The sequence below is a fragment of the Manis javanica genome, chromosome 2 (assembly GCF_040802235.1).
Source record: "Manis javanica isolate MJ-LG chromosome 2, MJ_LKY, whole genome shotgun sequence".
Taxonomy (NCBI): domain Eukaryota; kingdom Metazoa; phylum Chordata; class Mammalia; order Pholidota; family Manidae; genus Manis; species Manis javanica.
This window is the reverse complement of record NC_133157.1, coordinates 144,858,249-144,873,205: the sequence shown is the minus strand read 5'-3', so window position 1 is coordinate 144,873,205 and position 14,957 is coordinate 144,858,249. Positions and strand designations below refer to the sequence as shown.

The following is a 14,957-nucleotide window of genomic DNA, read 5'->3' as shown; positions in this document are numbered from 1 at the left end:
TAAAAGTGGACTTATCTACCAAATTATAATAATACAAGTCACTGTATTTGTCCATGTATGTACCTTCTTCAGAAGAACATATTTTCATATGACTTTGTATAACTATCTAGTATCCTTTTTTCACCTTGAAGGATTCTCTGTAGCATTTCTTATAGATCAACTGAGTGGTAATAAACTCCTTCAGCTTTTGTTTTCTTTGGGGAAGTAGTAATTTCTCCTCTTTTGAAGGACAGTTACATCTGATATAGAATTCTTAGTTGACAGGTTTTTCTTTCAGCATTTTGAATATATTATCCCATTGCCTTCTAGCCTGCATGATTTCTGCATAGGAATCCACTCATAAACATACAGAAGCTTGCTAATATGTGATGAGCCTCTTTACTCTTACTGCTTGCTCTCAAGATTCTCTCTTTAACTTTTGATTTCAGTTTGGATTTGGGTTCCTTTAGGTTTATCTTAGTTCAACTTCATTAATTCTCTTGAATTTCTATGTCCATTTCTTTCCTTAGATTTGGCAAGTTTTTGGCCATTATTTCTTCAGATAACCTCTTTGTCCCTTTCTCCTGTTCTTCTGTGACTCCTATAATACATACACTGTTTGATTTGGTGGTATGCTGTAAGTCCATTAGGCTTTCTTCACTTTCTTCATTCTTTTTTCTTTTTCCTCCCACTTCAATGATTTCAAATGACTTATCTTGAAGTTTTCTTTCTCCTGTGTTATCAAGTCTGCTATTGAAATCATTGAATGAATTTTTCAATTCAGTTATTGTATGTATGTGCTCCAGAATTTGTTAGTACTTTCTTATTATTTCTTTTTGTTTATATTCTCATTTTGTTCATGCATCAGTTTCCTGATTTTATTTAGTTGACTTTGTGAGTTATCTTTTAGCTTATTGAACATATTTAAGATGTTTGTTTAAAAGTTTTTCTCAGAAAGTGCAAGTATCTGAATTTCCTTAGGGTTGGTTTCTGGAATTTTATTTTGTTCTTTTTTCTTTGTATGCCCTGGGATCTTTTACTGAGATTTTGTCATTTGAAAAAAGAGCTATCTTACCTAGTTTTTAAGGACTGAACATCTGCAGGGGAAGAACTTCTTCAGTGAGCCTGGTTGAAGTTTCTGGGACCTCTTAAACCTTCTCTGCCTATGTGTCTTCTCTGGGCTTATATATGTACTTTTAAATGCCTTAATTTTCCTAAGCTGCTTGCTCCTGTTTCTTCTCTAGTACCCATAATTCCTTGTACCACATCCCCATTTCTGCCTGCTATATTGCAGAATCTCTGTACATGCTACAGTCTCTAACATGCCATAGTACTCTCTGTTTTCATTGACTTCCAAACTATGTTCCAATTACCATTAATTGTCTGAGTTAAGTGAGAGAGAAATTACTTCTTTGAATCGAAGTCAGAATATTATATGCATGGTATGTTCCCTCACGAACTCTTCAGGTTCCTGGACCTGATTCCAATGTGTGTGTGTGTGTGTGTGTGTGTGTGTGTGTGTGTGTGTGTGTGAGGGATTCTTCCCAGGCATCACAACAAGAAATTCTTGAACACCAGCAGGATGTCCAAGAACTCAATTAAATTCTGATGCTATCTGCCTGGAGACAGCACCAGATTCCTCAGATTAAGGGCTGTGTCCTACAAGACTGCTCTTTACCCCCCCTGCAGATACCAGCCCTAAGCTCCAAGCTGTTACCTGTGCTGTTGACTGACTGACTACAGATAGGAGGTTCCAACAGTCTCCCCCTTAGGTTCACTGCTTTTGCTAGAAGAGCTCACAGAATTCAGGAAAACAGTCAGATTTACCAGTTTAATAAAGGATACTATAAAGGATGTAATAGATAAAGAGATACATAGGACAAGGTCCCAAATAAAGCAGCTTCTGTCTTTGTGCTGCTTGGGGCTGGCTAAATGGCATATGGAAGCTGTCTCCAACAGAGAAGCAGTATGCAAAAACAAGGGAAGCTAGGCTCTTCTCATGGGTTTTTGTGAGGCCTTCATTGCAATGATGAATGACTAAATCACTGGTCATTGGCTGGCTCAACCTCCAGCCCCTGACCTTGGGTGGAATCCAAACATCTCTTACTAACATGACAAGACATCCATTTCACCTTTAAGGCATCTGAATGACCAAATATGCATTTTTTATAACTCACTGTATCACACATGATCTACTCTTTTGTTTTGTCCCAAGAGATGACCTGGGTTATGGAGGGTTTCCTCCCAGTTGCACTATACTATGCCAAGTTAGGGGGAGGGACATGCAAAAAGTCATAAACTTTCTTGTCTCTTGATTGAGTCCCTCCTTCGTTATGCATTAGATTGAGTGTACAATTTCTCATCTGGTGTCCAGAATTTGCACAGTGGTGTCCTAATCCATATATTGTTAAAATGCTGTCTCTGTTGGGGGAAGTGAGGGCTTGGTTCTCTGTAGTCTACCATCTTATTGATGACCCAAATAGTTATGCAGTGAATATGTTAGGATATTTTCATTTCTTTTCCTCTCTTTTTCTTAGGATTTTCAACATTTGTGACCATTAAATATTATAACTTATAATTTTCTCTGCTAGTATTTGTTATGGCATGAAAATTCCTCCTTTTCTAGCAGATCTGTTTCATGGATAGAGGTGTGGGAGTGTTACCCATTAACCTGTATCAGGCACAGACAATATTTTTTTTGTAAATGAATGTGAATGACTTTATTGTTTATATTATTCATAGTCCACTTACACAGAGGCAGAGTGTTTGCACCGGAAAGTAGTATTATTGGATTAGAACCAGGAGCTCTAATCCTGGTACTGTCTGTGCCTTACTCCTCTCATTTGTAGAATGGATATGTTTTTTTCTCACTGAGTGGCTTTTAGGATAAAGCAAAATGTGTGTGAAAGCATTTCAAAATGCACAACACTATACAAATGCAAAGGTTATTTTTTTGTTTCTGAATTATTTTCCAACCAATATGCTTAATATGCATTTCCCTTGCATTTTAACCTGTATCGTTCTCTTAGATTTACCAAAGGAACTCTGTGGTCGTCACTTTTACCAATATTCGGAATACATAAGCCGTTTGAGCACAAACATGAAGTTTTGATTGTAGCAGTACATTGGGACTTCAAATAAATGTTATAAGTTTTCAATAATTTATGTATCAGTATGCTAATATCTTTTGTAATTGTAGTGTAGTCAATATACAATATTATATTGGTTTCAAGTATACAATACAGTGATTAAATAGTTATATATATTACTAAATCGTCACTCCAACCAGTGTAGTTACTGTCAACATAGAAAAATGTTACAGAACTTGCCTGTATCCTCTATTAGTACTTTCATCCCCATGACTAATTTATGTTATGACTCAGATTTTGTGCCCCCTTTTTTTTCAACTTTTCCGTTCCCCATGTTGTGCCTATTTATCCCCTTCACCTACTGTATACACCCAGCCCAACCCCTCCTCTATGGTAACCACCAGTCACTTTTCAGTGTCTCTGAGTCTACTGCTTTTTTGTTCATTTTGTTTTGTTTTGTTTATAGATTTTACATATAAATGAAATCATATGGTATTTATCTTTCTCTGTCTCATTTATTTCACTTAGCATAATATGCTAAAATTACTTTAGAAACATATTTGTGAAAGGCTCATAAACACTGGTAAAAAAAATAATTCCATGACTGGTTAGCCAGAGACAGGTAAGATTCCTCAAGGGAGGAACAACCTAAGACAGGCACAGTCACAGGGGGGCCATCAGGTGAGAAATTGGGGATCAACAGAGGTGAGGCTCAGAACCTCACCCCCCTGTTTTGAGAGAAATCTTCTGCATCCGTGGATGTTTTGTTGCCCTTGTCTAGCTTGGATTAATACTTAGTGTATAGGCACACACCTGATCATCTACGTTTGCCCTCTTATAGCACTAAACTATGTTTTCCAGCTTTATCTTGCATCTACCTACCACTTCAGCATTTTATTAAAAAAAATAATAATAATAAGGGAGAAATGTGGGATTCACATATAAATCAAGAGTAAAAATCAAACGAATATTCATATTTGACCTGATTGTTTATAGTTCATGATGCGTGATCAAAACCAAAAGTTTCCGTGATGACTGCCCTTGCACTGTTCACCATGTAAGAACTTATTCACTATGTAAGAATTTGTTCATCATGTAAGAATTTGTTCATTATGCTTCAGAAGATTGGAGACTGTTGAGAGTTGGGCTTGGGGTTGATTAATGATTGTGCATTGAGTCCCCTATCCAGAATTTTATTGTTGTTAACAACCATTTGATCAATAAATATGAGAGATGCCCTCTCAAAAAAAATAAAATAAAAATAAAAGGAGAACTGAAAACCCTCCTATCCCTTAAAAAAAAATCATTCCAGGGCAGATAAAAGTTGGTAATATTCAAGTGAATGGAAACTTTTATTATATTTCATAATTATTATATTACCATTATTTGAAAAATATATTTGTAGAGAGTCCCCAGACTTATCTTTTATAATAAAAATTGGTGACAAAGAGGAGTGGGTATATTAAAAAGTTGTTATTATGTTCTACAGATTAATATGATTGTCTTAATTAATTTAGATTTGTGTATTTAATGAATGAAGCTAATTCTCTTCATTATCAATTTCTACTGTATCTTGATTTATACTCTTATTAGAAATCAGCTCATTGTCTATATCTAAGTATTCTCTTAATTTATTACAGACTGACACCTTCTCCCTAGAAGCTGTGCACCTTGGGGATTTGTGTAAGATTGTCATAGGCCATGATGGGCTTGGGCCAGGTAAGAGTCTTCCACAGAGAGGCAGTCTGATTCTGCTCTATTCGTGTGAAGCCCTTGTAGAAATCTAGAAAATAATTTTCGAAAGCTTGTAATAAACTCATCTCTAGGTATTGAATATGTGAAATTAAAATATTGTCTCCAAGTATTTTTTTAAATTTTGAGTAGAGATGTTTTTCTTCAAAATGATACAGGTTTGTCCAAGTGGATGCTCTGCCTAGAATACTAGAAAGAGTAATGCACAAAAATTGGGGGAATTTGGGATTTGTATATTATAGCATGTGGCAGCATTCCAGCATACTAATAGTAGATATAGCAGCAGTGTCCACTGGCAGTGATTTTTCCATGAATTGCTAGTAGTGCTCACAGTGGCACATTAAGGAGAATGTCCTGGCAGCAAGCTCTCAGTTCTGTTTTCTTCTGCCATTTTGTTCATGCTTCTTCCTCAGTTTCCCCATCAGATCTGCGAGATGACCCCAGCTTCCCAATAAATTCATTTGCTGTGTAAAACAAATGCTGTATAAAACATTGCTATGTAAAATAACCATAAGATAAATAAAATCCTTTAACAATAGACAAGCACTTAAGTGCATGTACCACAAAATGATGGAAAACCAAAAAGCGCCAAACAAGACAATAAATTCTTTTGTTAAAAAGTATGTATTTAAAAGTCTCAAAATGTTGAAAACCAGTTTCTCATACTAGTATATAGGGAACATGTGTGTAAATAATTAGGAAATTAGCCAAGTGTCAAAGCTTGTTCAAAGTAGATTACACAAAACTGAAAAATGTATATTTATAACCAGTGAAAACAAGAATGATGAATAAGATTGATAAATTAAAAATATGGTTAATTATTTAAAAATAATTAAAATAATAAAACCCTTAATATCTTCATAAAAAAACATACCTTTGAGCAAAATTCATTTGTATTTTGACCAGACCCAGATCTTTTGTATCTTATTTTTATGTGAGTTGATACGCTATTTTAGAATCTGGGCCCTAATCTATAATAAATAGAGATACTAAATCAAATAACATTATTCTTCAGGGAGTCAGGACTCTTAGGAATGCTTAGATGGTGCTCTAGTACATTAAAAGGACATTTCATGTGCCCACTTACATATGAACTAATTCAATTTTTTTTGTTAGTGTTTTTGTTTCTAATTTGAGTCCAATAAGTAACATCGTCTGCTCATGTCCTTGTGGAAAGTGGGTCCCACAGGAAGGGTCCCAGCACCCAGTGTGGGAGTTGGAGGCAGAGACTTGGGAGGCCTTCAGGCTCAGTACCCACAATGAGTAAGAGTTAGAACTAATTCAATTTTATAAATATTTTTGGTGGATCTGCTATGTGCAAAGTGCCCTACTGAGTATTTTCTATACTAAATACAAGGATGACCAAGATGGAGTTCATGCCGTTGAGTCCACCAAGAGATAGCAAGATGATTTAAATCCTAAAAAGTTGGGGATAATGTTTTGCTCCCTGATTCTAGTTGAGAGCTCCAGTCCTGTTTTTCTTCCGCTCCAAATTCTGATTTTCCCAGTTTATCCAGTAAATGGAATTTCAGTAACTGTGATGTCATTGTATGACATAGAGAAAAGAATACTAGAATTTAAGCCAGCATCATAATTTTGAATCCAGGCCCTATCACCTGTCAACTTTTTGATCTTGAGCAAATCAATTAATTATCTCTGAGCTAAAGTTCATACTCTGTATAATATTAATACCTCATATAGTTATTGTGAGGATCATATGCAATTGTTTATGATCAATGGCAAATTGGTATGTATTTGGCTATAAATTACCAGTAGAATCATTAGAATTTTTAAAATTACATTTTCAATACCATTTGAATGATTTTTATAAAATTAATGTATTTTCTTCCATTTCTATGTTTTCCCTACATGTATTTTAAGAACTAAAAATTTCTCTTATAATCTTGCTTTATCTCTTCCTTTTCTGTTAGATAATATTTATTTATCTAACAGCACTTTTGGAGGTTGTCATTGAGGGAAATGACCAGGAAAGCAGGATTAAATTACAGGTTTTTACCACTGGTCAAAATAAGAAAAGGGTATATAGAGGTATTCAACATCTACTACTTTACCTTATCTTGCTATTTCTCTTGGATTCATTCAGCCAACATTCAGTGAATCTCTACTATATGCAACTTACTAATTGTCTTAAGAACAGAAAAGTGTCTCCCCTATATGTCCACCTTTCTTCTGTCACCCTGGGTATTTGGCTTCATAAAGTGTAGTGCCAATTCTGTAGGGAAATGGAACTTAAGCATCTACCAAGTCCTTTGCTCCATGGACCAAAGGTGGTTAATTCCTGTTGTTATTTGGTTGTTTTTTTAACTTAATACTATTATTTTTAATTTATGCCCATTTTATAATTCAGGAAGTAACAAGATTCTAAGAACACTTTCTGAAATATTCTCAACCTACTTCACTCTTGCTATTATCTCAGAAAGTCTTAATCAGAATTTCCTCAAGCAGTCATTATTTGTTTTTAAGATGCAGTAACACTGAATGTTACTGAAGAAATTTTAATAGGACTAGACTGCAAAGAAGTTTGGCAACACTTGTTGGGTAACTGGATAAATTACTGTGTGTTTTAATAATTAGGAGTGAGAATCTCAATGGTTAAAATTTACTAGTAATCATTCTCATAATTTCCCTTAATTTCCAGTCCTTTTAATAGCATCTGAGAGGGAGATTCTTCAGGACAAAAAGGGTATTTAAAAATGATAAAAAATTTTAAACATGTGGTAACATTTTGTGGCAGAGGGAAATTTAAATACGGAAAGCAACATTGGAGGGGTAATGCATAAAAACAAAGCATACTTATTGAAGTACCACACATTATGTGCACAAAATTCCCTCCTGTGAAGACTATACACTATACTGTGAGTATGTATACTGCATGTTTACAAACTGCTGTAGTTTTTCATATGTGAGACTTAACTTATCATAAAGCATTTTGAAACTATTACTTTTTATTGTTAATGTGGTGATAGTTTTGCTCTTCTAACTTAAAGATCTCTGTTCAGTGTAGGCAAAGCATTATTTTTGAGGAGGTATCTGAAAAAATTGTCTGCATTTGTTTGAAGGAATTGAGTAATGCTTAATGTAGAAAGTATTTTTAGTAAATGTGGGATGTACCAATTGATAATTTATTAAATTAGTAGAACTACCCATCAAAAATGCCCACTTTAACCACTTTTATTTAACATAATATTGGAACTTCTAGTCAGAGCAGTTACAACAGAAAAAGAAATTGAAGACATCCAAATCAGAAAGGATGAAGTGAAACTGTTACTGTTTGCAGATGAGATGATGTTATATATAGAAAATTCCAAAGATTCACCAAAAAACTTATAAAACTAATAACCAAATTCAGTGAAGTTTCAGGATACAAAATCAATATACATAAATTGGTTGCATTTCTCTATACTAATAATTAGCTATCAGAAAGAGAAATTAAGGAAACCCATTTACAATTACATCAAGAAGAATAAAATACCTAGGAATTTAACTAGGGAAGTGAAAAATCTATACACTGAAGTCTGCAAGACACTGATGAAAGAAATTAAAGAAACACAAATGAATCTATGCTCATCGATTGGAAGAATAAATATTAGTAAAATGTTCATCCTATCCAAAGCAACTTACAGATTCAGTGCAATCCTTATCAAAATTCCAATGGCATTTTTTACAGAAATAGATACAGCAATCCTAAAATTTATATTGAACCACAAAAGATCCTGAATGGCCAAATCAGTCTTGAGAAGAACAAAGCTGGAGGTATCATGCTTCTTGATTTCAAACTATATCATGGAGCTGTAGTAATCAAAACAGTATGGTACTGGCATAAAAAGAGACATGCAGATCAACAGAACAGAATAGAAAGCCCAGAAATAAATTGACACATATTCGGTCAATTAATTTACAATGGAGAACCAAGAATATACAATGGATAAAGGATAGTGTTCAATAAATGCTGCTGGGGAAACTGGACAGCTACATGAAAAAAAAAATGAAACTGGACCACTATGTTACACAACACACAAAATAAACTCAAATGGGTTAAAGACTAGAATGTAAGACCTGAAACCATAAACTTCATAGAAGAAAACATGGCTGGTAAGGTCCTTAACATCAGTCTTGGCAGTGATTTTGGATTTGACACCAAAAGCAAAGGTGCCCAAAGCAAAAATAAACAAGTGGGACTTTGCTTCTGGAAAGCAAAGGAAACTATCAACAATATGAAAAGGCAACCTACTGAATGGAAGAAAATATTTGCAAATCATGTATCTCAGAAGGGGTTAATATCCAAAGTATGTAAAAAACTCATACAACTCAGCAGCAAAAAACCAAGTAATCTGATTAAAAAATGGGCAGAGGATCTGAATAGACACTTTTCAAAGAGGACATACAGATGACCAACAGGTACATGAAAAAATACTCAATGTCACTGATCATCAGGAAAATGCAAATCAAAACCCCAATGAGATATCACCTCATGTCTGTTAGAATGGTTATCATCAAAAAGGCAAAAGATAATAAATGCTGGAAAGAATGTGTAGGGAACTCTCATGCTTTGTTGGTAAAGATGTAAATTGGTATAGCTACTATAGAAAAGAATATGGAGGTTCCTTACAAAAAAAAATAGAACTACCATGTGATCCACCAATCCCATTTCTGAATACTGTATCAAAAGGATATGAATTCACTATGTCATAAATATAGATGCACTGATGAACTAGCAGAAAGAGAAAACAGGAAAACAATTGCATAAGTAAAATACCTAGGAATAAACCTAACCAAGGAAGTGAAAGACCTGTACTCTGAAAACTACAAGACACTCTTAAGAGAAATTAAAGAGGACACTAATAAATGTAAATTCATCCTGCGCTCTTGGGTAGGAAGAATTAATATCATCAAAATGGCCATCCTGCCTAAAGCAATCTACAGATTCAATGCAATTCCTGTCAAAATACCAACAGCATTCTTCAACGAACTGGAACAAATAGTTCAAAAATTCATATGGAACCACAAAAGACCCCAAAAAGCCAAAGCAATCCTGAGAAGGAAGAATAAAGCAGGGGGGATCTTGCTTCCCAACTTCAAGCTCTACTACAAAGCCACAGTAATCAACACAATTTGGTACTGGCACAAGAACAGACCCATAGACCAGTTGAACAAAATAGAGAGTCCAGATATTAACCCAACCATATACGGTCAATTAATATATGATAAAGGAGCCATGGATATACAATGGGGAAGTGACAGTCTCTTCAACAGCTGGTGTTGGCAAAACTGGACAGCTACAAGTAAGAGAATGAAACTGGATTACTGCCTAACTCCATACACAAAAGTAAACTCAAAATGGATCAAAGCCCTGAATGTAAGTCATGAAACCATAAAACTCTTAGAGGAAAACATGGACAAAACTCTCTTGGACATAAACATGAGCAACTTCTTCATGAACATATCTCCATGGGCAAGGGAAACAAAGGCAAAAATGAACAAGTGGGACTATATCAAACTAAAAATTTTCTGTACAGGAAAGGACACCATCAGTAGAACAAAAAGGCATCCTACAGTATGGGAGAATATATTCATAAATATATTTTATGGGGTTGACATCCAAAATATACAAAGAGCTCATGTAGCTCAAAAACAAAAAGCAAACAACCCAATTAAAAAATGGGCAGAGGAAGAAAACATAGTTTAGTGCTGTAAGAGAGCAAATGTAGATGATCAGGTGTGTGCCTGTAGACTAAGTGTTAATCCAAGCTAGACAAGGGCAATAAAATATCCACGGATGCAGAAGATTTCTCTCAAAACCATTTAAGAACTTATTCACTATTGTAAGAACTTGTTCACCTTGGAAGAACTTGTTTGTTATGCTTCAGAAGATTGGAGACTGATGAGAATTAGGCTTGGGGTGGATTAATGATTGTACATTGAGCATTGAGTCCCCTATACAGAATTTTATTGTTGTTAACAACCATTTGATCAATAAATATGAGAGATGCCCTCTCAAAAAAGAAAAAAATGGGCAGAGGATAAGGACAGACACTTCTCCAAAGAAGAAATTCAGATGGCCAACAGGCACATGAAAAGATGCTCCTCATCGCTAATCATCAGAGAAATGGAAATTAAAACCACAGTGAGATATCACCTCACACCAGTTAGGATGGCCACCATTCAAAAGACCAACAATAAAAAATGTTGGCGAGGATGTGGAGAAAGGAGAACCCTCCTACACAGCTGGTAGGAATGTAAATTAGTTCAACCATTGTGGAAAGCAGTACAGAGGTTCCTCGAAAAATCACCAAAAATAGAAATACCGTTTGACCCAGGAATTCCACTCCTAGGAATTTACCCTAAGAATGCAACAGCATAGTTTGAAAAAGACATATGCACCCTATGTTTATTGCAGCACTATTTACAATAGCCAAGAAATGGTAGCAACCTGAGTGTCCATCAGTAGATGAATGGATAAAGAAGAGGTGGTACATACACACAATGGAATATTTTTCAGCCATAAGAAGAAAACAAATCCTACCATTTGCAACAACAGGGATGGAGCCAGAGGGTATTATGCTCAGTGAAATAAGCCAGGCAGTAAAAGACAAGTATCAAATAATTTCACTCATTTGTGGAGTATAAGAACAATGCAAAAACTGAAGGAACAAAACAGCAGCAGACTCACAGAACCCAAGAATGGACTACCAGTTACCAAAGGGAAGGGATTGGGGAGGATGGGTAGGAAGGGGAAGGATAAGGGGAAAAAGTGGCATTACGATTACCACACAAAATGTGGGGAGGGTGACACGGGGAGGGCAGTATAGCACAGAGAAGACAAGTAGTGACTCTATAGCATCTTACTATGCCGATGGACAGTGATGGTAGTGGGGTATGTGCTGGGGATTTGATAATGGGGGGAGTCTAGTAAGCATAATGTTGTTCATGTAATTATACTTTAATGATACCAAAAATATATATATATAGATGCACGCCCATGTTCATTGCAGCATTTATTTACACTAGCCAATAGCCAATACATGGAAACCACCAAGTATCTATCACTGGATGAATGGATAGAGAAATGGATAATAGTAGAATGGATATTATTCAGCCATAAAAAAGAAGGAACTTCTACCATTGTGACAACATGGACCACACTTGATGGCATTATGCTAAGTGAAAAAAGACAGAGAAAGACAAATATTGCATGATCTCACTTATATGTAGAATGTAAAAAAGCTGAACTCGGAAACAATATTTCTGTTCTTATTCCATTGGCAAGAAATGTGTCCTATGGCCCTCTACCTAATTTCACAGGAGGCTGGGAAATATAGTCTTGTATAAGTAGAAAGAGGAAACAGTGTAATGAGCACATAGCCTTGTCTGTGCTACAGCAGGTCACCAACTCTTTATACAACAATAGTACCCAAATTTGGTTTTAATATGTTATACATAGGCAAAGAAGAAGGTTGAATATCTATAGACTAAGCTAATTGATTTTTTCTTTGTTTGTCCTTCCTTCCTTCTTTCCTTTCCTTCCTTCCTTTCTTTTCTTCTTTGCTGTAATAATACATGGTTTCAATACTTCTTTTATCCTAATGATATTTTCCTAAACCCAGTCCAATACAAAATAAATATTACAGTAAGTGGTGAATAACATTTTGAATGATATAAAGTACTTATTACATGTATTAGAAAACACATTTCAGTAAAACTTTATGTAACTCTTTAACTCCTATTCTTCCTGCCTAATGCTTCCAGGGACAGCTGGCTTTCCTCAGAGCCTCATCTTTTCTATTTCTGAGTCCAATCCTGTATCTTTCTTATGTATGGTAAGAACATCTTAAAAATGTAGATAATATATTTTTATAAAGATACTTTAAAACTAATCACTAATTAAACCTATTAACTTACAAAGTATTTTTTAAATCAGTACCTAATCTCTTCCAAGAGTTTTCTTTTTACAGACTCTTCAGTAGTTCTTAAAACTCATTTCAGAATTCTGGTAACATTTTTTTTTTCCTTAAAGGATACAAGTAATTTTTTTGGCAAAACTTAAAATGAAATGAAATAAAGCATTTTGGGGGATGACATTCCAGGCAGAGGGAACAGTGTGTGTAGAGACATAGGATCATGAATATTGATCATCTATAGCAGTGGTTTTAAAAAGTATCGTTCCTGGATCATGAGCATTGCCCAAGATCTTGTTAAACATTCCATTATTGTCTTTTCTAGGATAACCAACCATTCTGGTTTACCTAGGGTTATCCTTGTTTTGACACTGGAAAACCTACCTCCTGGGAATCCTCCCTGTCAGGAGCAAGCTGGGACAGTTAGTTACCTTAGGTTGACTATCCTAGGTCTACTGAGTCAGGAACTTGATGAGGGGCTCAACAATCTGTGTTTTTATATTCCCTATTCCCTTCTGGTGGTTCTGGTACTTGGTAAGTTGGAGAACCACTGAGTTAGGGAACTACTAGGAGTTTGGCATGGTTCAATGATGGGAGTATGGGATGAGGGATGAACTTGAAGAGTAGGCACAGACTAGGCAATGAAGGCCTTAGTATGCTTTATTAAAGAGATTTTTCCTTTAGTCGATAAGTATTAACTCATAAACTCAAGTGTTTTTAAATTACAGAAGATATATTTTGAGTTGGCTTTTGGTATAGATAAACCCACTATAACTATTTCTAATATTCCATTTTATCTATAAATAAAATTAAATTGTATTTTAACAAACTCCAGTTAGCAAATTAATGTGAAATTAAATATTTAAAAAGATATTACTAATTTCATATGTACTGGGTCAGTCTGTTTGTATTTGGACAGTTTCTGAATGACTGTTCATTTTCCAGCTTATCTAGATATTTGGTGTGTGTGTGTGTGTGTGTATACATATACATATATACATTACGTAAACATAGATGTGTTTTACATAGACTTAATCCCCAAGTTTGAACTTTAATAACTTTTATGTACATGTCTGGAAATAGAAAGCATTGCTAACTCATCAGATATATATTTGTTGTAAGGTGCTGGGTACAGGATTATAAATGCAGTTAATGAAATCAAGAACAATTTTAGAATTGCTCTATTTCGAGTGTTCATAAAACTACATTGAAATAGGTATCATAAAACATGAGGCCTTGAAATATGCTGTGCTTTTGTTGTATGTGTAAGAAATATCTTTTAGTGCTTCTTACCACTTCTCTTATATATTGCTTTATTTGAAGTATGAAAGCTTTATTACATAGGTGCAAAGGCTTTCCTCAAAAACCTCGTATTTTCTAGTTCTAAATCCAGTCCTGGTTCTTATATATGGAAAAAAAATGTTAAAAATGTAGATAATATGCATATATAGAGATACTTTTAAATTAATTACTATTAAACCTATTAGCTTACAAAGTATTTTTTATTCAGCACCATATCACCTTTTTGGAAGCTAGAACCTCTTTTACAAAACTTTAGTTAATACCTGGACCATATGCATTCATACCACATTTTTCTTTCTGTAATTTGTGTTTAGGAAATGGCTGGTTTCTTGATGATGTTATAATCAAAGATCCTACAACAAACCATGAATATTCCTTCCTCTGTCACAGGTTTGTAGGTGTGCTTTTACACTGAACAAATTCATTTCATATTTGTCGGTTGCTAGTTCTTGCATTTGGAAGAAATGGGTAGCTTATTTGGTTATTCCTGATCATTGATGCTTTGTTGAATAGCCTTTTTGAACATTTATTTTAGGGGCTGCTTCTATTTAGAAAAGTATCCATTATGTTTACCATCATTCCTCATGATACAAATTTTAAATCTTTCTGGATAAATTAAGATACATTTTAGAATATGATTTTTCTTTACATATCAGAAGGATGAAAATCTCTGGCAAGAAAACTTATTCCCTTTGGACTAGGTCCCAAATTAGGTTCAAAAATAATAATTATACAAAGTAAATGTTGAATGTGGAATATTTATATAATAATGACATTGCTGACCCACTGTCACTAGGTCTTGATTTCTGGCTTATTTTTCCAATAGTGGTGATAGATTTGCTCTTTTTTCAACATTCTTCTGCCTCTTTCCCCATGGGACAAATAATAGCCATTTATGAAATAACCGATTATTTTTTTA

The 14,957-nt window shown here is 34.6% G+C and overlaps 1 protein-coding gene across 1 annotated transcript in view; it reads left to right on the top strand.

The window, feature by feature from the left end:
• RP1 (RP1 axonemal microtubule associated) overlaps positions 1–14,957 on the top strand; it is a 370,859-nt gene that overhangs the window by 153,218 nt on the left and 202,684 nt on the right. Inside the window, exons 8-9 of the mRNA XM_036999525.2 lie at positions 4,709–4,787; positions 14,353–14,428. Coding sequence (XP_036855420.2) covers positions 4,709–4,787; positions 14,353–14,428 — 155 coding nt within the window. The remainder of the gene's footprint in view (positions 1–4,708; positions 4,788–14,352; positions 14,429–14,957) is intronic.